Genomic DNA, 23,501 nt, shown 5'->3' with positions numbered 1-23,501 from the left:
GAAAGAATCAAGCCACACACATGGAAATCCTATATTGTATGATTCCATTTATATAAAATGCCTAGAATAGGTAAATCCAAGAGATGAAAAGTAGGTTAGTAGTTGCCAGGGGCTGAGTCAAAAGGAATGGGAAGTGACTGCTTGATGGGTATAAGTTTCTTTGGGGGCTGATAAAAATGGAATTAGATAATGGTAATGGTTACATAACTCTGGGACTATACTAAAAACCATTGAATTGTACATCTTAAAAGGGTGAATTTTATGCATCATATCTCAATAAAGCAACTGTTTTTAAAAAAGATCTATAGGGTTTAGTAATGGATTTATGTAAGTGAGATAAGGGAGAAGGTAGTGTCAAGAATGACGCTAAGGTTTCTGGCTTATGTAACCCGATACAGAGGGGGAACACTAGAGGAGGTCAGGTGTGGGAAGGTAGAGGTCTTGAGTTTGAGGTGTCTTTGAGGCTTCCAACAGGGCAGGCCCTGACACCAAATGGCATTGCAGCTAGAAGCCTGGTCCAAATTATGCTCCATTCAAAATGTTTTAAGAATATCACCTAATGCAGGCAAATACTGCTTGATTCCACTTATACGAGGTACCTAGTATAGTCAAATTCACAATCAGAAAGTACATTGATAGATACCAGGGGCGGGGAGAGGAGAATGGGCAGTTAGTGTATAATGGGGACAGAGTTTCAGTTTAGGAAGGTGAATAATTTGGGAGATGGATGATGGATGAGAGTTGCACAGGTTGAATGTACTTTGTGTCACTAAACTATAAGTTAAGTCTGGTTAAGATACTATGTTTTATATTATATGACTTTTACTACAGTAAAAAAATAAAATAAAAAAGAAAGAATACAACCTAATATAAATGGAAATAGAAATTTTTGAAATTCTTGTAGAAAGCTTAGGGACCTCTGAAAGCAAGTCTAGGAGACCTCACCCCAGTTCTGCAAAAACTGAAGAAATGCAGCCTTGAGTACGGAGCCCACTTCCTTGTACATCTCCCATTGATTGTATGACACCCACTTCTAATCCCCAGAGAGAGGAGTCAGCAGGGGAAGGCATGTTGCATCTGCAGATAAGATCACTATTGAATAAAAATAGAAAAAAAAATCAATCTAGAAAAGGTAAGTTTTGCTGTCCCCTGAGAAACTGTCTGTAGATAATGGAGATTTTTAGAAAACACTTGAGCCAGACCAGGAAACTAGGGTTTTTCTGTAAGACTGGAAGTTTTTTAATTTTTTTGTACTTGACTATTTGAAACTCTTGTCCTGTCATTCAGGCCAGATTTGTTTAAGGCACTATGATGATCTCTGCTGGCTCCCTGCAGGATGCTCATATATCTCATTCCATCATGTGCGCCACCAGCCCTGACTAGCAAAAAATACGACTGTATTCGATGGATATGCTATGAAATTATAAGCATAAACCCACATGCCTACAAGAGCACTGGACTGTCACACTCAGAGTGATTCGCTGTTTGTCTCCTGCTTTCTCCATTAATATTCTCGTGCCATTTGTTCATTTGTTTTATCTGGCTGATAGGTAGCTGACAAATGGACGCACACTCGAAAAGTCTACGGGAAATATTTGGGAGTAGAACTTCAAATTGAGAAAATTCTTTTTTCTAAGTGATAGGTTTTGCTAAACATTGGCAAGGATTGTCATTACGCTTATTTGGTGGTAAACCCCCCTGGGTCTGGCTTGTGGAGCATCAGGTGTTTGGAGAGGACTGGATTCGAGAAGCCCCACATTTAGGGTACGGGTGTGCTGACCAATGCAGTGATGTGTGCGAAGCCTAGCGAAAGAGCAACTGGGTTCTGAAATGTCAGAGTTTGTCCCAGGGCATTTGTGTCTTGTATTTGGTTCACTGTTGCAACGGGTTGTGAGTTCATTGACTCATTTGCAGACATTTTTTGAGCACCTGCTGTGGGTTAAGTGCTAGAGATATAAGGAGAAAGCGTGCTGTCTGCTCCCTCGAGCCTTCTGTCCCCTCTCTTTCCTCCCTGGGGCCCTTTGTCTACTTACTGCTCACCCATCCTTCAGGTCTGTCCCCTCCCTCCTGGATGCCTTCCTCTTCCCTCCTGGGTTCCCATCACACCCTGCACATTGCCTGAATGATGCTAAAGCTGAAACTCCAGTACTTTGGCCACCTCATGCGAAGAGTTGACTCATTGGAAAAGACTCTGATGCTGGGAAGGATTGGGGGCAGGAGGAGAAAGGGACGACAGAGGATGAGATGGCTGGATGGCATCACTGACTCGATGGACGTGAGTCTGAGTGAACTCTGGGAGTTGGTGATGGACAGGGAGGCCTGGCGTGCTGCGATTCATGGGGTCGCAAAGAGTCGGACACGACTGAGCGACTGATCTGATCTGATCTGATCTGATCCCACTGAAATGGGTTGTTCTATCTTTTTTTGTGGTTTTATTTTGTTTTGACAATTAGTGTAGCTATTTTTTTTAATCACAGTAAAATATATATAACATAAAATGTACCCCTATCTAAGTATACTGTTTGGTAGCATTGAATACATTGACACTGTTGTAACAACCTGCCTTCAGAACTTTTTCATCTCCCCAAACTGAAACCCACTAAATGTTAATTCCCCATCTCCCTCCCCCAAGACCCGCACCCCCCAACACAACACACAACCACCGTCCCACTTTCTGTCTCTCTGTATTTGGCTCCTCAGGGAAATACATATAAGTGTAATCATCCAATACTTGTCCTTTTGTGACCGGCTTGTTTCACTCAGCATAATGTCTTCAAGGGTCATCTGTGCTGAAGAATATGTCAGAGCTTCCCTTCTAAGGCTGAGTAACAGTCCGTGGTATGTATATACCACGTTTTGTTCATCCACCCATTCCTCTGTAGACACTTGGGCTGGTTCTACCTTTTAGCTAATATGAATAATGTTGTTATGAACAGGGGTGTGCAAATATCTCTTTGAGACGCTGCTTTCAGTTCTTCGAGGTCTGTACCCAGAAGTGAATTGCTGGGACATGTGGTAGTTCTAGTTTTGACTTTTTTTTTTTTTTTTTTTTTTGAGGAATGGATGGTTATGTTGCGTTCACCATGAGCAGGACCATTTTGCAGGTGAAGGGCAGCATCAGGGACATCTAGATGGTTCCCTGAGGGCCCTCAGCAGAGCACAGAGAAGGAGTTTGCCAACTGCAAGCTGTTTAGTCTGGTACAGTGCAGCCAGTACCTGTACTGAACTCAGGTGCTTTAGGGATGTGGCCAAAGGGAGCAAAAAACTGGAAGAGATCAGGAAAAACAGGCAATAGTTTTCAGTATTTTCTCTGAATTAATAAATTTCAGATGTTTATAAAACCTCTTCTAGAATTTTTTATTGCTTAACAAGAAAAGTACTCATTTAAAAAATTCATGCATGACAGAAATGTGTGAAGCAGAAAGTGAAAGTCCTTGCCTAACCACCTGGTAAGGAGGGTCTGGGTCTTGCTAGCACAGTGATGGAGACTCCTCTGTGCATATTCTCAGAGGCTGTGAAAAATGATTTTAAGTGTATCTTTGTGAAAGTGGGAAAATTATAAATTTAATATGTTCTAGGCATTTCCAGGGGAAAGGGGCAGCTTTTGTTTACACAAGTGGAATTCTATGAAGGAAAGCTACCATTCACATAAATGAAGCTGAATCCTTTTGTTCATTAGGACAGTTTTGTAAGCTGTAGTTACCTGCTGATCCTTTTTGCTGTTGATTCCTTTTAAAGTGGCTCAAAATTAGAATTACTAAGAAAGTAAAATGTGTTTCTTGCTTTCCAATGAAGTGTTGAGATGATACAGATTTGATAGCATTTATTTAGAGGAAAAAAGTTAAAGTTCTGCCTTTGCTTTATTGAAAAGACTCATTTTTAAACATCCATGGTGGCAGGCTGGTGCTAGGAATGCAAGCACACAAATTTTATTATATTACATGCCAGTCATCTACCTTGGATAATTTATATGTTAATTTAACATCTGATTTAATATTAATCCATTTTTAAATAAATAATTGATTTCCTTTAAAATAATTGTGAATATTATATATTTCATATTACCAAGACAATTGAAAAGCACCTTCTTAGAAACTGACTTAATTGAGACTTTACATTTTATTTGCTTTACATTTATTTGAGATTAACAGGAAGATCTCCTGATGGGGAAAAACCTTAAAACTTTCAGTTAGTTGTCTGACAGATGAAGCTAGCCTTCATTCATGTAAATGGTGTGGCTGCATCAATAACATTCACAGATAAATCCCCAAACTTACCTTACATGCCTTTTCCAGGTCTGCCAGCAAAAAATAAAATGTATTAAAACCCAATGCCATTTATGGAATAAAGTGAAGTGTAAGAATACAGCCCTAAACTCTGCTTGCCTCTGTGAGCCTTTGACTAAGGGGCTACATGAGGCAAGGTCGTATAATTACATAATAAACAGCCAGAGGTCTCAGAAAGGGAAAGGGATGTAGAGGAATGTAACTGATCCGTGAACTAACTACTGAGGCTCTGCCCACGCCCATTCCGGCAGGTTGGAGAAACCAGCGCAAGCGCACTGCACACACTAAGGCCTATAAATAAGTGTGTCTTGGGTTTTAAATAATCAGTCTTTCACTCTAAAATACCTCATCTTTTCTGAACCTTAGCAAGAGCTGGCAGGAGATGAGTACATGCTACGTGAGATTTATTCTTCTTCTCTGTGTCACAGACAGTATAACAAATTGCGAAATCTCCTAAAGGATGCGCGTCATGATTGTGTCCTCTTCGCTAATGAATTCCAGCAGTCCTGCTATCTCCCTCGGGAGAGAGGGGAGTCCATGGAGAAGTGGCAGAGCAGGTATGGCCCTGAATAACAGCTAGGTGTCCACCCTATCAGCTTCTTTCATTTCTCTATCATTGGTTTTTTGGGAGTTGATCTAAATATAATGCCAGAACAAGCCAACAGTTATTCTGGAACTGTGATTAATACTGAAATGCTTAATGTGTCTATATTCTAGAGATGTCATTTGAATACAATTTTAGAAATTGTAATTAAGGAGATACAGGTGCCTAGAGTAAGTTTGCCCCAGGCCCCTAAAGGCTAATAGGATCCAGAAGTCACAGCTTTAATGCAAGTGTGTGTGTGTGTGTGTGTGTGTGTGTGTGTGTGTGGCAGGGAGAGGTCCTACTTTTAAGCTAAGATCATCTCACTTTCTCTGGTTTAAGTTGCTTTAATATCCCCATCAGCCTTACTAAACTGACACTCATAGTTTAATTCTAGTCAAGCTGTTTTAGGAAGTGGGGGGTCATAGCTGAGTCCACCTAAATGCAGAGCCCTGAAGCAAGGATTTGGGAGATGAGTTGTTTGTGTGAGAAGCAATTCCCAGAAGCAGGAGTGAGGAACTGGGGAGAGTGATGCAGAGAAGGAGGGAAAGCAGTAAAGGATGTGTTGCTGCTGAGGGAAACTGAGGCTCCGTCTGCTGGGAACCTTTAAAAAAGCATGCAGAGCATGCCCCAGAAGTCACCTCCAAGGGCGGAGGCGAAGGCACTTAGGTACCACTCTAGCTGAGGGTCATCCCCTGAGGGTGTTAACTCCAGTCAGCGGGCCCTTGAGAAGGGATGGAACCGTCACCCCCGCCTCAGCTGAAGCCAGAGGCAGCCTTAGGGCGCAGGTGCTGGGCACACATAGCTTCTGCCACACTCTTCTGTAGAAGGCAAAAGAGACTGTAGTTTTAAAATAGCTTTGCCATACAAAATATTTACATCATTTTTCCTTATAATTCTTTGTCTGTGTAGCCATTAAATATTTAAATTCTCTAAAGCAAAATAAGCACTGATATATACTGAGTCTTTAATGGACTGAGTTCCCACAGGGCTCCACAGCAGAAAGGGAAAAGCAAATCTCTTCCTAGATTGGGTCACGTGTGAGGACTCACGCTTACTAACTACACAACCTTGCACGCAGTCAGTACTTAGTGAATATTTTTTAATTCTAGAACTAAAGGAACCTTGCATAGCATCTTCATTTGCAGAAAGGGAGACAGATGCCTACAGAAACTGACTTTTCAAGTCCATCCACTTCATCGGAAACATGATCCTTTCTTGAATACATCTCCAGACCTAGACTCCATTTTCAATTCAGATTCTCCTCACGAGGATTTTCAGACGTTTCACGTGGTACCATGTTGGATTCTGTCTTTACTGGGTTATGATCTTCAGCTTCTTGCATCCAGCCTACTCTTTCTCTTAGCCAAAGGCTTGTTTGTGGTGCTGTATGGTTCATCTGTCCAATTAAAAGGTGTTCGTGGTGGCAGAGCCTCATGGCTTCTAGGCCATATCAAGAAATGGATGAGGTTTCTGTGGTACTTGGATTTCTTAGAGAACAAGAGATCTCAAGCACTTTCTGATTCTTCTTTTTCTCCCCCAGAGTACCCAATCCAGGATATGTTTATAATGGGTGCTCAGGAAGTATGTGGTGAATGAATGAATGGTTGTCTGTATAAACCAAAGGGGAGCAGACTGAAAGCCACGTATGACGTTCTGATCAGGAGCTTGAGTGTGTCTGCCTTGGGAGGGCTCACGTGCCCCTTGCTTCCTAGGAGCATCTACAATGCCGCCGCTTGGTACTACCACCACTGCCAGGATAGGATGCCCATCGTTATGGTGACAGAAGATGAAGAGGCAATTCAGCAGTATGGAAGTGAAACGGGAGGAGTGTTTGTGATTTCCTTCAAGGTATTTCCAGCTGGGGTGTGTGTGTGTGTGTGTTCACTTCCACAGTGGTACCCCTAAGGCTCTGGATCCCTTTGGCAGTACAGAAAAGGGAAAATAAAGAATGAAGACTTTAAAGAAGTTCCGCGTCTTTATCACTCTCCACCTAATTAATCTTATCTTTGGCAAATTTGGGCAAACTCCCTGTGACTGTAAGGCCTACAGTTTCTAAGACTGCAGACCAGTAAATCCCTATTGACAGTGAACACATGTTTAGAGTCATAACAATAATACTAGTAGTAATGACGATAGGTTGAATCTTATAAAACTGCCAACATTCTATTGTTTTTGACTTACAAAAAGGCAGTTTTACATGGTTCTACCTAAAACTAATAGCCAGCATTTATCTATGGCAGGCACTGTTCTGAGTGTATTATTTCATTTAGTTCTAACAACAACCCTTTGAGACAGGTGTTAGTATCCCCATTTTATTGGTGAGGAACAGAAAGGCTAAAGCAGCTTGCCCAAGGTCACAGAGAGAGAGTGATAGAACTGGGGTGAGAACCCAGGCAGTCAGACTCCAAAGCTCTTAATCACTAAGCTCTGTTGACTCCAAAACCGTTTTGCTGAATATACACAAAACATCGTTTTAAAGGCCAATCTTCTTTTTCTACTATTCACACTTCTTTACTTGTGACCTTGGGCGCGGGTCAGTAAGAGTAAAGGAAGGGGTGACCTATGATATTACTTCTGTGAAGGCTGTTGGACCAGCTTGGTGTCCATGTAACAGCAGCATTATCAGTGACTGTTTTTTGAGCTTTCTGACCAACACAGTTCTCCTATTTCTTAGGTACCTTTTTGGAGAATAGGATGCCTATTAATCTCTCAAGAGATTACTGGTCACTTCTGCCTGCCCAGTTGGTCGATCAGGTTTCAATGGTGAATATTGTTTTTTGATTCAGAAACTAGAATGAGGCCCTCCATTACCTGTGTCAGTTTACAGAACGTCTAGTTGGATTTTGAATTGTAGATCCTATAAAGGTTCCCATGTGCATGTATTGCTAAAGATTTGCCAATAGAATTTTCTTGGCCCTGCTATAAAGAAAAAGTGTTCCAACATGCCAGAAAAATCCAGGGGCGCTGGATATTAATGGCAGTGTCACTTATTTTTTCTGTTGCAATACATCATGTCTTGTTCCTGCAGAGGACAGTTGACTAAAATTACGTTTTTCTACTTTTTGTGAAAATTACTTTTCTCTGTAGCCCAGTAGCATAGTACAGTTTGATTTTGTATAGCATTTCCTAAGCAAACTGTGACCGAGGGCTTTACAGCAGTGTATGATAGCAGAGAAAAAGAGATACTATGAAGTTCAGATGAGCAGGAAGCCCAGAATTTTCTGTGGAGACTTGAAGGTAGATTGGAAGGAGTGAGGACAATAAATTCCTCTTGAAGAAGTGAAGGCATGTAGCCTGGACACGGGAAGTAGATGAAGCGCAGGGAACCTCACCACACCAGTCTCCTCTGGGTGGTGACCTTGGTGTCTTTTCTAGGGCCTCTCTGCAAGTTACACCAAGAAGTACAATAATATTCAGTAATATTCTACTTGGAGGCGACCCTGACACTTGTTTGGGAATTATGTTTCATACCAGGTCGTCACATTGATAGAGCGTCCCCACAAGTGTCTCCACATGAAAATTGTGACTGTATCTGTATAGTCACAAAAGAAGATGTGGTCCTCAGGGAGCTTATGAGGCTGGAAAGCCTAACACCAAAGAACAGAAACCTCTTTCCTTCCCTCCTCTCTGCTCATCTGAGATTGCCTATAGGTTGAAGGAGGGGAGACTCTGCCTTATTATACTCTACTCCTCACCATTTTTTGCCAGGTTATTTAGATTTCTTATTAATCTCAAATATTTCAAGATTTTTTAAACAGTGCACATGTAGGAGCTTTTCCTCTCCATTCACTGGGGGCTGTTACCTGCAGCAATGAGATCCCTGTAAAGACAGGCAGCCCGGACGTGTGCACATACTTGCTTGTTTGTGGAGAGTGAGGAAGATCTGAAAATGCAGAGTGATCGGGGGTAGAAGCATTCCATGGTAGGAACAGCCTCCCTGCGGTTCCTTGGGCAAGGCTGCCAGGATTAATGAGATGGTAGAAAATGAACCGGTAGCATGAGGTTTGGGAGGGTACTGCCCATTTAACCCCTCTTCAAAACCGCATGCCAGCAGTTCCTGTTCGGGAGTTTTCGTAATGCTGCTATAACAGAATCTTTATCTTCTGATCATGTTTCTCTTGGTTAAATGCAGAACTACCTGGACAATTTTTGGCCTGATTTAAAGGCCGCCCATGAGCTCTGTGAGTCTATCCTTCAGTCTCGACGAGAAAGAGAGAATGAGAGTCAGGAGAGCCATGGGAAGGAGTACCCAGAACACGTACCCCTGGAAGTGCTAGAAGCCGGCATCAAGTCTGGGCGCTACATCCAGGTGAGGGTGGTGATGGAGAATCGGCACGGGACCAACCAGTGTGTTTCCTGCTCTTCTTTATTTGGCTCCTGTCCCAGGCCTCTGATTTCAAAGGCTGTCAGCGAGATGGCCTCAGTAAGTCAGAGTCGCCAGTGTTCCAGGTGACGTGGGAGTCCCCTCCGTAGGCATCAGCCTTGGGTTTGGAGCCGCTCTCTAGTGTTCTTAATTAGGTTACACACTAAGCATTACACAGGTAGCCTTTCAATGCCTCCCGTGGGCTTCCCAGGTGGCACTAGAGGTCAAGGAACCACCTGCAAATGTAAGAGATGTAAGAGATGCTGGTTTGATCCCTGGATTGGGAACATCCCTGGAGAAGGACATGGCAACCCACTCCACTGTTCTTGCCTGGAGGATCCCATGGACAGAGGAGCCTGGTGGGCTACAGGTCATAGCGTCGCACAGAAACAGACACGACTTAGCACGCATGTCACTGGGAAAGAGAATGTATTTTTGCATTAAGGTGTGGAGGTTTGGCAGAATTGTAAAGTTGTTGAAATTGGACTTCCTCATGCCTTTCCCATTTTCCTGCCCCTTTCAAGTGTGTCTGTGTGTTATCTCAGGACGCAGGACCCAGATACTATCAGGGTCTTGAGAGGAAATCAAAATTATTATTCAGATTTCAACAGTTCTGTGTGCTTTACTCTGTGTGTGCATGTGTGCACACATGCAGTTTAATCACATGTGTAAATTGTGTATTTACCACCACAGTCAAGATACAGAACTATTCTACCATCGATTTTACATATAGATTTTTACATAGATTTAGGTTGAACCTACCACACTAAACTCCCTCCCTAAAGTGTAGGGGTTTTTTTATTATTTATTTATTTGTGGGATCTTTGGTCCTTGTTGTGACACGTGAGATTGTTAGTTGTGACATGGGAACTCTCAGTTGTATGTGGGATCTAGCTCCCTGACCAGGATTTGAACCCAGGCCCCCTGCACTGGGAGCAAGGAGTCTTAGTCACTGGACCATCAGGGAAGTCCCTGAATGTGGGGGTTTAAACACTATATCTGTTGGAAAGGCTAATGCTTCCAATTGGTAATGAAGTTTACAGCATTCCTGAGGATATTTTGGGGAAGAAGATATTTTAAAGACTGCTCATCACTTAGGTAAGATAAATCGTCACACTTGCAACGCTTGGTACAGCTAAGAGTAGGTCAAAATGAAGGTACATTCTCCAGAGAAAATAAACATTGGTGATGAATTATTATTCCTAAAGAAAGGGATCATAAACCTTATAAGAATATAATGGGGATATTTTCGTAAAATTTTTGAGCTATACCTTTTGGAGGTTAAAACAGACAGAAAAGAAGCTTTTCATATTGATTTTGATTTTAGGGAACTCTGAATGTCAACAAACACAGAGCACAAATAGAAGCTTTTGTTCGACTTCAAGGAGCCAGCAGTAAAGATTCAGGTTCAGTATAAACCTTACATAAATTTCCATACTGCTTTTTTATTCTGATATTACAGACTGAAGAAAGCAAAGTTGAAATTGTCACTTCATACGTGCCGTGTCAGATATCCTCACATACACTGGTTGTGTGGAATCATGGGCTTTTTTTTTTTTTTCTTCCCTATCCTTTTTGTCTATAATTTCTGATTTTTTGGTAATAACTCTAAAAAATGGTAATAGCTACCATTTTATTGGGTGCTTATTATGTATCAGATACTATTCTAAGCACTTAAAGTAGGTATTGTAAAATAAATAAATAAATAAGTAAATAAAGTAGGTATTGTTATTGTTTACTGCCTTCTACACATGAAGAAATTTAACGACAGAGAAGCAAAGTAACTGTCCCAGGATGGTGCACACGGTAAGCAGTGGGGCTGAACCTGTGAGGTTTTAAGACATAGTCCTGTGCTGCATCACTGAGCTAATATATTGCCTCATTGGAGTCTTTTAAAAAGTAACATAGATGAAAAAAAAGTGTGACTAAATTGTATCATAATAGAGTGTACTGTTAGATCTGCAATGACAGGGTGAGGCTGGAGGAGGGTGAGAAGCAATGGCTTTCTCCGGGCTTCTGCTCGTCAGGCTTCTAGTTCTGCAGTATCTGCAGTTCAGCAGCCTGCTGACCGCTCCCTGGACGCGTGGCCCCTGAAGGTATGAGACAGAGTCCCAGTGTGGGTTGACACTGTCTCATGCAGGCAAGCTACCTTAGAAGGCAGTTGAGGGACTTCCCTGGCAGTGCAGCCGTTAAGACTCTACACTTCCAGGGCAGGGAATGCAGATTTGATCCCTGGTTGGGAAACTTAAGATCCCATATGTCAAGCGGTGGGGCCAAAAAAAAAGATGGTTGGGGGTGGCTTTATGAAAGCACATTTTGCAGCATGGCCTGGCAGCAGCCTTCCTTCCTTCCTAACCTGTGGGGCAAAAGTTTGCCTTCAATTTGACTTCCATCTTTGAAAGGAGGGAGCTTTTATTTACAATAATGCTGATTAGATCTTGAACGGATTATGTTTGAAAGGCCTCACTGGTGAGGTCTCCCCCTTGGCTTTATGGAGTTTCTCTGTGCTGCTCCCAAAGCAGATCTCGTCAGTGACGTCCTAATCCACGGGATGAAGGCTCGAAACCGCTCAATTCATGGAGACGTGGTGGTTGTCGAACTGCTCCCTAAAAGTGAATGGAAGGGGAGAACCACCGCCCTGGGTGAGAATGACGGTGATGACAAGGCCCTGGGCGAGTCCCCGAGTGAGCCCATGCCCACAGGTGAGCCAGCCCGAAAGCTGCCTGCTCGTCCAAGCAGACTATTTTTCCTCTCCTTAGTCCAGAAGTACTGCAATTATTAATATATGATATCATCTCTTTTCCTACATTATCAGTTTCCCGTCTCTGCAAGTTTATTTAGTTCTCATCAGCACCCAAATAGGCTATAATATGTCTCACCTTAAAACAAAATAAAAACCCTCTTAGGTCCCACATCCTCTCCAGCTATCGCCGTTTTCCCTGCTTCAGTTTCTGGAGAAACTCATTGAAAAGGGAATTCTCTCTCTCCTCTCCAGTTCCTCTCTCCCTGGTCTCTCCCAAAACCGCAACATCCAGGCCCCACCCCCTCCTACCTCTTGTCCTTTGTCAGAGTCACCGGTGACCTCACCGCCCACAGTCCTTGGCACCTATAACCTGCCAGCAGCATTTGGCTGGCAGACCACCGCCTCGTCTTTGGCTTCTGGGCTCTTCTCCTCCACTGCTGGATTCCTCCTTATTCCTTTGCTGGTTCTTGCCCGTCTTACTGTCCTCTCAGATGCACCCGGCCTCCTCTCTGGATCTCTCCCTCTCCGCACACTCTCCCCAGGAGCTGCCTCCAGTCCTCTGACTGTCCCTCCAGCCCAGAGCCCTTCCACAGCCAGTTTTGTCTACTCAGTCATCTGTTTGGCTTCCTCCCCTGGATGTCTTACCAGGCACCTCAAACTTAGCACACCTAATAACAAAATCCTGATTTCTGCCCCCCAACCTGTTTCTCTCCAACTGTTCCCCATCTCAGTAAATGGCAAGGCTGTTCTTACAGTTGGTCAACCCAAGACCTTGGAGCTATCCGCACCTTCGTTCACACATCGGCGTGTGCTGTCCACTCTAGCTTTAAGGCGTGGTCTGGGTCCAGCCGCCCCTGCCCTCTGCCACTTGGCTCCTAAGTCAGTGCACGAAGACCTCCGGGAGAGATTTTCCCGACAGCCACCTCGCTCGCCTCCCTGTGCCTGTCCTTGCTCCCAGAGAGTCTTCTCGGCAAGGGAGCCACAGTGATCCTTTTAAAATCTTCAGGTCCTGTCAGGTCTCTGCTTCTGCCACGGTTACCAACTTGTCCTTTACCACCTGAGAAACAAGCTTTCCCCAAACCTCACACCTCCTCTCCTCACTTCAGGTCTCTGCTCAGAAGTCACTTCATTTGAAATAGCTGCTATTCTGACCCTTCATGCTCCTGGTCACCTTACGCTACTCTGCATCTCCTAGCAGTCCTCCCTGCCTCACAGACACCCAGACTGGAGTGTAGACCCCAAGCAGTCAGGGACTTTGTTCTGATACAGCTGTGTTCCCTGCTAGAACCTAGAACAGGGCCTCCATAAATACTTGGGAAAAGCAAAGATAGCACTTTTAAATGTTATACTTTGCCTTTTCTTGACGTCAGTCTGTGATGATTAAAAGTTTTACGTATCAGACTTATGATTTGTATACTTTTTCTGTGAATAATGTTGAACCAAATGATTTTGGCTGGTAGGAAAATGCAAGACAGTGAAAACGCCCAACAGAAGGCATAGGTTTAAAAAAGTGAAGATCAGGGACTTCGCTGGCAGCCCAGTGGTTAAGACCTCATGCCTCCCCTGCAGGGGGCATGGATTCAATCCCTGATCAGGAAACTAAGATCCCTGTGGTCAAAAAAAAAAAGGTGAAAATCATTGACTTTTCCCAACATACCTAAACCTGAGTTTGGTGAAGTAAGGGCCGAAGAGAAAGTGGGACTAATGGCTTCTAAAAGTCACCCCACAAAAAAAAAAAAAAAGGAGGGGGGCGCATACTAACAGTGTTTATTTTAAAAATTACCTATCTTAAAAAAAAATGATCCATCCTTCTTAAAAGAAAGGTAAATGTTTGCATCTCTCAAGTTGTGTGGATGTGCTTGAAAAAATTGGATGTTGCATTTCCTGTTTTCTTCCTCACTGCTGAGCTGGTCAGAGTCCAGTTAGGTGACACCTTACCAGCGAAGGTTTCTTTTGTTTTGTTTTCCCAAAGGCAGAGTGGTAGGCATCCTTCAGAAGAACTGGCGGGACTATGTGGTGACATTTCCATCCATAGAAGAGGTCCAGTCACAGGGCAAAAATGCTCAGAAAATCCTAGTTACACCTTGGGATTACAGAATTCCCAAAATCCGAATCAGCACTCAACAAGCAGAAGCCCTCCAGGTACCCCCTCTCTTCGCCTCTTGTCTCTGCCAGCTTTTGAGCAGTACCAGGAAACGTTAACTTCTTTGCATAAGAAGGGGTAAATTATTGATGGCATGTGGCATTCCGAGATCCTGTTTTCTAAAAATTCTAAATATATAGAATCATCTATTAAGTAGTCCTTGGTTAATAAATGAAGGCCAGAGAGAAACCGTCCTAGAAACAGCTGTGCAGGACAGCTGGAGAGAACATTCATTATCCAGCTGTCCAACACAGAAACTTCCAATAGATACACTTTGCCAACGCTAACAAGCTTTCTTCCAGCAAGTGATATAGAAATACGATTGCTCTGCCCTGTGGGGATGATATAGTGGTACTTCACAGAATCGATTATCCATAAAGGAACAGAGCCCCGGAGAGAAGACATAAACAAGAAAGTTAGAAATTAACCTTTACTGTGGCAAAGGGTGCAGGCATCACCCAGTCTGATTTGCCCGATGTTCTGTAGTTTGTAAATGAGACGCTGAAGCAGGCTGTCCCCAGCCAGTAACCTGTTCATCCTGTACCTTTCCATCCTGAAGCCTCACTCAGGCTCTCAGAGGCCAGGTGCAATAGCTGCTTTCCGTATCTGTGGCTTGCTGGAATATGGGGCAGTGAGGTTCAGTTCACACTGATTACCTTCTCCCCACCAAAAGATGTCTTAAGAAATTAGAAAGTAACTCCAAACACACACACAAATTGGACTGTGCATAGTTGGGTTTTTCCCTTGGGCTGCATATGTTAACTAGAACGTGTCACAGTTGGTTCTCTCTTTCTCAGGTTTTCATCTTGGTGCAGAGAGGTAATGCCTCCCTTCAAAGCACTGGGTTAAGCATTTACCTGCCATCTGACCATTTAGTAAAACAGGAAGAACCCAATAAAAGGAAAAAAAGAGAAGAAGATGGTTATTTGTATTAATAAATTGGCCACTGTCTATGGAGCTCAATGCTGTTTATCCCTTGTTTGGTGTTGCTAATTGACCCACTTACTCCTGACACTGGGTTCGTGTTTCCCTCTCTCTGTGCAGGACTTCAGGGTGGTCGTGCGCATCGATTCCTGGGAGTCGACATCTATGTACCCAAATGGACATTTCGTGCGTGTTCTAGGAAGAATCGGAGATCTGGAAGGGGAAATTGCAACCATCCTGGTGGAGAACAGCATCTCAGTTGTCCCCTTCTCCGAAGCTCAGGTCAGACTCGCCCCAGTGCTGTGGTCTGATAAAAGACATTCTCTGCTTTTTCGTTCGTCTGCCGTTGTTGTTGTTCTGTCAGTAAGAAAGAAAAATTTTTGTACTGTGTAACAAACTGCTATCTAAACCACAGCTAATGGGAGAAGTTCATTCCTCTTTAACTCTGCGTTTGAACGAGACTGGAGTCAACTTCAAGTGCAGTTTCTTACAGCCTCATAGCTCTCAGATTTTTACATGTTTCCAACTGTGCTTACAAATGGTATGTCAGCATCTTATCATCAGTATGCATCCATCCCCCGTAACTACATGGGTACCTGGTTGTTACAGACCCACTGGGCTCTGCTCCCTGTCTTGATCATTCAACCAGAGGCCTGCAGAAAGCTGTGGGAAGCAGCTTCTTGGGTATACATCTCTGACCCATGTATCAAAAAAATCATGCTCATTATGAAACCATTTTTGTAACCTTTACAGAAAACAAAAATTGTGTGAACATAAAGCATCAGCTATTTCTGTCACGTTATGATCTGTTAAAAATCCTCATAAATTGTGTTTATTATTCTTGCATAGCTATATTCATAGTGCACACAGGCTATTTTTTGCTTCTTGCACTTAAAATTACTTCTATGTGTTGACATAGCCTACTTACTGTTAATAATGATGGCAAATTACTCTATATTGATGTATTCTAGTTTACTTAAGCTTTCCTCAGTTGTTGAGCATTTGGGATTTTTAATGTTTCAGTATTATAAAAGGTGCTACTTCAAATGTTTCATAAACATCACTTTTTTTTAATCTTTTGATCATTTTCTTTGGAATGTAATACTTAAAGTGAGATTACCAAGTCAAAGGGCATAAAAAATTTAAATAGCTTTTGCTGTGAATAGGCAGGTTGTCCTCCAGAAAAATTGGGTCAGTTTGCATTGTCATCAAGAGCATATGGGTGTTCTTATTTTCATTATAATTTTTGACAGAATAGTAACTATAATAGTAAAAATACTTTAGAATATCTTACATTATTAAAATTTTATGTTTAACATTAGTATCTTGAAATCATTTGTTGGCTTGTTTTGACAGCTTAGTGAAAATGTTGGAACAAAATAAAACATGAATTAGACTTCACAGGACTAGAATTCTTCCTTTTTAGCCTACTTAACTGCAAATTGATGGCTTGAATAGGTAATAATGCAGAAAAAAAATGCCCAAGATTGATCCTGCTTTAAAAAGGGAATATGTTTTTAATATCTGGGACATGTTGATTTTTTTCAGGGCTTGACTTGAATTAAAAGCTCAAATATATTTAAACAAATGGATCATTTGAAAATGCGGTAGATATTGTACTTTTTATAAGCCACCCATTCATTCTTGCCCGCACCCTCACAGCTAAAGGAACTGTAAATGCTCTGGAACATTTCCTGTCAGACTGTAGAATCCTCAAGGGCATGCAGATTGTGTCTTTCCTATTGAGTCCCGACTTTCCAGAACCTCACACGGCTCCTGACACATATTAGGCACCTAATAAATAATTATTGCTCAAAAGAAACAAATAGGTAGAAGGTAGTGAGTAATGAGGGGCTTCCCAGGTGGCACTAGTGGAAAGAATCCGCCTGCCAATGCCGGCGACGTAAGAGACTCGGGTTCAATCCTTGGGTCGGGAAGATCCCCTGGAGGAGGAAATGGCAACCTACTCCAGTATTTTTGCCTGAAGAATCCCATGGGCAGAGGAGCCTGGTGGGCTACAGTCCGTAGGGTCGCAAAGAGTCGGACATGACTGAATGAGTTAGCACACGCACACAATGAGTAATGAATGGGGTTTCTATGCGGTCACATGGAGAATGTTAGAGAGTTTTTATGGAAACTTCTGGTGCATGAATTGCTGAATCTTGGGCCTCTCCCTGTACAGATGTGTGAGATGCCAGTCAACACACCGGAAAATCCCTGGAAGGTAAGTTCGCAAGAGGAACGAGAACGTGAAGACCTGAGGAAAACCCACCTGGTGTTCAGCATCGACCCCAGCGGCTGTGAAGACGTGGATGACGCCCTTTCAGTCCGAGCCTTGGATAATGGCAACCTGGAGCTTGGAGTCCACATTGCAGATGTGACGCACTTTGTAGCACCACACTCCTATATTGACATTGAAGCTAGGACAAGGTAATGCTTTTAGAAATCAGCACTGGGATTGTGTGTGTGTGACTATAATGTGTTCTGCAACTGTGCTAAGTCACTTCAGTCGTGTCTGACTTTTTGCAACCATATGGACTATAGCCCACCAGGCTCCTCTGTCCATGGGATTCTCCAGGCAAGAATACTGGAGAGGGTTGCCATTTCCTCCTCCAGGGGATCTTCCCTACCCAGGGATCGAACCCAAGTCTCTTACATCTCCTGCACTGGCAGGTGGGTTCTTTACCACTCGTGCCACCTGGGAAGCCCATGCTAGTTTCAGATTTTTAAAACAAAGATTTCACAATTGGGAACAGTCCTGAAGATCCTTCCAGAAACGGCAACCCACTCCAGTACTCTTGCCTAGAAAATCTCATGGACGGAGGAGCTTGGTGCAGGCTCCTGTCCATGGGGTCACAAAGAATCGGGCGTGACTGAGCGACTTCACTTTCACTTCCCCTTTTCCTTGAGAAAAGTAGTATCTTGATCAATTATGTTTCCTTTGTTTTTTGGCTGCATTCTCCAGTTGGGATGAGTGGGGGCTACTCCCTAGTTGCAGTGTGCGGGCTTCTCTTTGCAGTGGCTTCTCTTGAGGGAGGTTGCAAGGGCTTAGTTGCCCCATGGCATGTGGGATCTTCCCAGATCAAGGACTGAACCTGAGTCCCACGCATTGGCAGGTGATTCTTAACCCCTGGACACCAGGGAAGCCCCAGCCTTTCCTTTTTTAACAAAATCTTTTCACATGTTGTATGCTACAGTGAAATGGGTTAAATTTTTCATGTAGTAATACCCTATTTTCTATAAATACTGGATCGTTACACTTTAATTTTTCCTACACAACTAAGATCTTTTGTATCACTGGAAGAATATTGAGCCCAAGCGGCATCACTTAGAACAGTGGGAACACGGGCATAGCTTTGTTGCCCAGCCTGCTGCACTTTATGAAAAGCAGCAGCCTTGGGGAATTGGCGCTGAGCCCTCAGCCATTTCCTCACCGCAGCCTGTGCCGTCAGCAGTTCTGCCTCTTGCTGCTGAAGGTCATGGACCTGCACGTGTGTCGTTCACAGGGCCACCACTTACTACTTAGCGGACCGTCGCTATGACATGCTGCCCGCCATCCTCAGCGCTGACGTGTGCTCCCTCCTGGGAGGCGTTGATAGGTGAGTTGGTTCATTATTTCTATCGTCAGAACTCGTCCTGGTCCTTCTGTGATGCCTGGTAGCTCTTGCTTGTGGCCACTTCCTTTTTCTAAGCTACTTTCCCACCGCCCTTCCCACCCCTTCTTTCCCCGCCAATCCTCTGTTTGGGGGCAGCTTTATTGCTCGCACCTTCCCTTCCCTTCCACTCCTCTTTTCTTTTTGTCTCCTTTCCTTCTGCCTAGCTGGGAGGCTGCTTCTTCCTCTTGTTGACTTTTTAAAGTCAAAGTCTAAGAACAAATGTATGTCCCTTTGTACATATATGTTCCCTGGTTGAGGCTGTTTTTCACAAGGATCATGAACTTAGGGAGTTTTGTGGTTATTTGTTGTAATTAAAGTTTATATCTGTCCTTGAAGCTGAAAATTCACACCTTCCAAAAGATGTTTAGTGAAAGGCTCCCACCTGCCACTTTGCATCAGTTACCAATTTCTTATGTATTTTTTAGATACAATACTGTAACAAAAAAGCATTCTCAGTTTTCCACCTTCCTGTATGGGAAACACCCAGCTCTTCCCTGCTATGTCTTTCTTTCCCATAAGTCTCCTTTGTCTTTACAGAGGGCACATTACATCTGACACTGCTCGCCACCAGATGTCTTTCTCCACACCAAGCTATTCTCTGCAACCGCAGCTGGGTTTCCTACAATTTAATCAATTCTGATGCTGTCTTCCCCAGAGACGGCATCAGGTTCCACAGGGTAAGGGCTCAGTCTCACACAGCTGTCCCCCTCTCCCCAATTTCAGACACTGTCACAGGCCCAGATTGTCACCGTGCTTCTGACTGACCCGCTGTAGATTAGAGAAGGGGTCCCCAACCCCCAGGTCATGGACTGATACCAGTTAGGAACCAGACCGTCACACATTAGGCGAGCAGTGGGCAGGCAAGCGAGTGAAACTTCATCTGTATTTACAGCCACTCCCCATGGCTCGCGTTACCGCCTGAGCGCCGCCTCCTGTTGGACCAGTGTTGGCATTAGATTCTCATAGCACGGACCCTGCTGCTCTTGACTCATCCTGAAACCATCCCAGTCCACCCCTGGTCTGTGGAAAAACTGTCTTCCATGAAACTGGTCCCCGGTGCCAGAAGATTGGGGACGCTGGATTAGAGCTTTCCACTACCCCTTCCTTGCACTTCAGATGCCAGTTGAAAGTCCACATTGTTACCTGTACTTCTGACCTACTGGCTATAAATCAGAGATACCCAGACCTCCTCCTCAGGTTCAATTAATTGTTAGAGCAGCTCTCAGAACTCAGCAAAACAATTTACTTATGTTCACTGTATAAAAGTATATGATAAGGGATACAGGTGAACATCCAGATGAAAGAGTTGTGTAGGGCAAGGTATGTGGAAGGAACACGGAGCTTCTAGGCCCAGGGTGCCACTCTCCCAGCACCTCCGTGTGTTCACCAACCCAGAAGCTCTCCAAACCTCGCTCACTGGGGATTTTATGGAAGCTTCATCACATTGGCGTGATCCATTAGTAACTCCATTTTCAGCCCTTCTCCTCGAGAGAATGAGGGGCAGGATTGAAAGCTTCTAATCATGGCTTGGTCTTTCTAGTGACCAGCCTCCTCCAGGAGCCCACCTCATTAGAGCAAGACATGCCTATCTCCCAGGAAATTACAAGGGTGTCAGGAGCCCTGTGTCAGGAGATAGGGACAAAGACCAACATAAGTTTTCTGTGATTTCACGCACTAATGCACATATTTGGACATGTGGTCTTTCTTTGTCATACAAATGGTAACCATATATGTACTCTTCAGACCTTGCTTCTTTTTTAACTTAACAATGTATCTTGGAGATCATTCCATATTAATAACAGTTCTGTATCTATGGAAATTTGGATTGCTTCCAAGCTTTTGCTATTATAAACAAAACTGTACTGAATTACTTGGACTATAGCTCATTTCACATTTTTAAAAGTACAGCATCTCTGGAAGATAAAGTCCTAGAAGTGAAATTTCTGTGTCAAAGGGTATGTGCATTTGTGTTTAAAAAGCAAAGCGCCTTCCATAGAGGTTATACCAGTTACATTCTCCATCACTGTATGAGAGTGCTAGTTTCCCCACAGCCTTGTCAACACAATATATTGTGTTTTTTTATCTTGGCCAATTTGATAAATGAGCATGGTATCTTAAAAGTGCTTTTGATTTGCATTTTTACTTCTATGCGTACAGTCATTGTTTGTATGCCTAAGCCGTTTGTGTATCCTGTTCTATGAACTCTTTCATGGTTTTTGCCCCTTTCTCTTTTGCTTTCTTGATCTAGTAGTAGTTGGTATGTAAGAGCTCTTCACATGTTAAGAAATTAGCTCTATTTTTGATGTCAGTTGCAGATGTTAGAGTGATCGTGCTAAAGTCGTTCTTTACTAAGTGAACTTTTTGCTCATGAACCCGCCATCAAGACTGATATCCTAGTTCAGTGTTACCTAGTAGCATTCAAAAGGCTTGACTCCTCTTTGCTAGAGAGCCCAGTAGACTTAACTCTATCGGTGCTGTGCTGTTCTAAGGAACATGGAGAACCATCAAGTTGGGCTTGCAACAGTTCGTGTGAACTCATTTCAGATTTGCTCAGAGATCCACAGGACCTTGTCTAACCTCATTTTAATTTTAAATATCTTTCACCTTAGCAGCAGTGTTGGATGGAAACATCAGACCGGAAACCCATAGCAATGTCATTTCTTTCGTTACATTTAGGCTCTAGTTCTGTTCATTTCAAAAAATGGTAGAATTAACAATGATGAATGTGACTGGTTTTGCAGGTATGCTGTAAGCGTGATGTGGGAATTAGATAAGACCTCCTATGAAATTAAGAAAGTATGGTATGGCAGAACCATTATTCGATCGGCATACAAACTGTTTTATGAAGCAGCCCAAGACTTGCTGGACGGAAACTTCAGTGTTGTGAAGGATATTCCGGAATTCAAGGACCTGGATGAGAAGAGCCGACAAGCCAAGCTGGAGGAGTTAGTGTGGGCGATCAGAAAGCTAACTGACATAGCCCGCCACATCCGAGCCAAGCGAGACAGCTGCGGTGCCCTGGAGCTGGAAGGAGTGGAGGTTCGCATCCAGCTCGATGAGAAAAAGAACATTCACGACCTCATCCCCAAGCAGCCCCTGGAAGTCCACGAGACCGTGGCTGAATGCATGATCCTGGCCAACCACTGGGTAGCCAAGAAGATCTGGGAGAGCTTCCCTCATCAAGCCTTGCTGCGCCGACACCCTCCTCCACATCAGGAGTTTTTCTCCGAACTCCGAGAGTGTGCTAAAGCAAAGGGCTTCTTCATAGATACACGGTAATTTCTCTTTTGAAGGGGCAGGAAAATGGAAGGGGTTACTGTACACTTACGTATTTTACAGTGGTTATAAAATGTGACAGCCAGATCTTTGACCAAAAAGAGAAAACTTCTTAGCTTTTCTTCGTTTACTATAATGTAGGTAAAGAGGCTTCCTTTTTCCTTTTTGGCTGCCCCGCATGGCTTGGGGGATTTTAGTTCCCCAACCAGGAATTGAAGTATGATGTAGTTTTAACCGCTGGACCACCCAGGGGAGTCCTTGGCTCAATAATTCTTGATTTAAAAAAAGAAAAATTTCATTTATTGACCTATACAGTATGTTTAAAGTTAAGGGTGTTAGGAATTTAACTCGAAAGGTACCTGGCCACCCACTGTGTACTGAGCGTTAACTTCACCTCATAGGTTCAGCACATTATTCTTCACTACTTAAGAAAGGTAGTGGAGGGAATTCCCTGGTGAGCCAGTGGTTAGGACTTGGTGCTTTGACTGTGGTGGCCCGGGTTCCATTTCTGGTTGGGGAACTAAGATCCTGTAAGCTGTGCAGTGTGGCAAAAACAGAAAACAATGTTATTTGAATTCTGAAATTTTCTGTGTTTAAATCTCAAAAGCAAGTTAGATTTCTGTAGTTGAAAAAAAGTTGCTTCTCTGAAATGTGTCCCAAATAAATTTAACTATGGGCGAGTAAAGCATTCCCCTCGAGTGTTGACTTGTAAATTATTGCTGGGGACCAAATAAGAATTTTTCCATTTTTTGTCAGGTCCAATAAAGCACTGGCTGATTCTCTGGATAATGCAAATGACCCCAACGATCCCATCGTCAACAAGTTACTTCGATCAATGGCTACACAGGCCATGTCTAACGCTCTGTATTTTTCCACCGGATCATGTGCCGAGGAGGAGTTCCATCACTATGGTGAGTGATTACAATTTTCTTCTCTTGTGGCCGAAGCCTTGAGCCAACTGTTTAAAAAAGTTTTTTGTTGTTGTTGTTTACTTTGATTTTTTGGTTTATTTTTTAAGGTCTTGCATTAGATAAATATACTCACTTTACCTCTCCAATAAGAAGATACTCAGATATTATAGTACATCGATTACTAATGGCAGCCATTTCAAAAGATAAGAAAATGGAAATTCAGGAAAATTTATTCAGCAACAAAGATCTTGAGGAGTTATGCAGACATATCAACAACAGAAACCGAGTAAGAGGGATTTTTAATTCTCTTACCCATCATCTCTTTTGCTAACAGAATATCAACTCTGTTGTGTAGTGGAATGAAGTACCATATATTCCAGCAAGTTAAACTCTAGAATTATTCCAATCAATGAGAAAGATGAAAAATCATAAAGTTTGTTGAGTAGCTCTCAATACATTTACAAATGTTCTGAAATACTTAATGTGGATTTATGAGATTCAACAAGTCAGATTCTTTCCCTGCAAAATGTAGAAATGTGAAAGACTGTCTATCATCTCACTACCCAAAGATAATAACAATTCTAGACAATGCTTTTTATTTATAAAAATATCC

The 23,501-nt window shown here is 43.1% G+C and overlaps 1 protein-coding gene across 3 annotated transcripts in view; it reads left to right on the top strand.

Annotated features, from left to right (window-relative positions):
* The window catches only part of DIS3L (DIS3 like exosome 3'-5' exoribonuclease), a 32,238-nt gene that overhangs the window by 5,774 nt on the left and 2,963 nt on the right, over nucleotides 1–23,501 (top strand). The window contains exons 3-15 of one of the 3 annotated variants that reach the window (XM_086322948.1): nucleotides 4,715–4,843; nucleotides 6,585–6,720; nucleotides 7,547–7,635; nucleotides 9,005–9,181; nucleotides 10,563–10,641; nucleotides 11,758–11,937; nucleotides 13,951–14,120; nucleotides 15,166–15,327; nucleotides 17,228–17,475; nucleotides 18,552–18,644; nucleotides 21,443–21,976; nucleotides 22,734–22,888; nucleotides 22,996–23,174. In XM_086322948.1, the coding sequence (XP_086179074.1) occupies nucleotides 7,567–7,635; nucleotides 9,005–9,181; nucleotides 10,563–10,641; nucleotides 11,758–11,937; nucleotides 13,951–14,120; nucleotides 15,166–15,327; nucleotides 17,228–17,475; nucleotides 18,552–18,644; nucleotides 21,443–21,976; nucleotides 22,734–22,888; nucleotides 22,996–23,174 (2,046 nt within the window). In that variant the 5' untranslated portion in view covers nucleotides 4,715–4,843; nucleotides 6,585–6,720; nucleotides 7,547–7,566. Of the gene's footprint in view, nucleotides 1–4,714; nucleotides 4,844–6,584; nucleotides 6,721–7,546; nucleotides 7,636–9,004; nucleotides 9,182–10,562; nucleotides 10,642–11,757; nucleotides 11,938–13,950; nucleotides 14,121–15,165; nucleotides 15,328–17,227; nucleotides 17,476–18,551; nucleotides 18,645–21,442; nucleotides 21,977–22,733; nucleotides 22,889–22,995; nucleotides 23,175–23,501 lie in introns of those variants that run through there. The other 2 variants (XM_086322947.1, XM_086322949.1) reach the window with 2 other exon arrangements.

The sequence above is a fragment of the Bos grunniens genome, chromosome 10 (assembly GCF_055505025.1).
Source record: "Bos grunniens cultivar Pamir isolate PY7600 chromosome 10, Bosgru_T2T1.0, whole genome shotgun sequence".
Lineage (NCBI taxonomy): Eukaryota > Metazoa > Chordata > Mammalia > Artiodactyla > Bovidae > Bos > Bos grunniens.
Note: the sequence above shows the minus strand (reverse complement) of the source record. Positions and strands in the feature narration are given on the sequence as shown.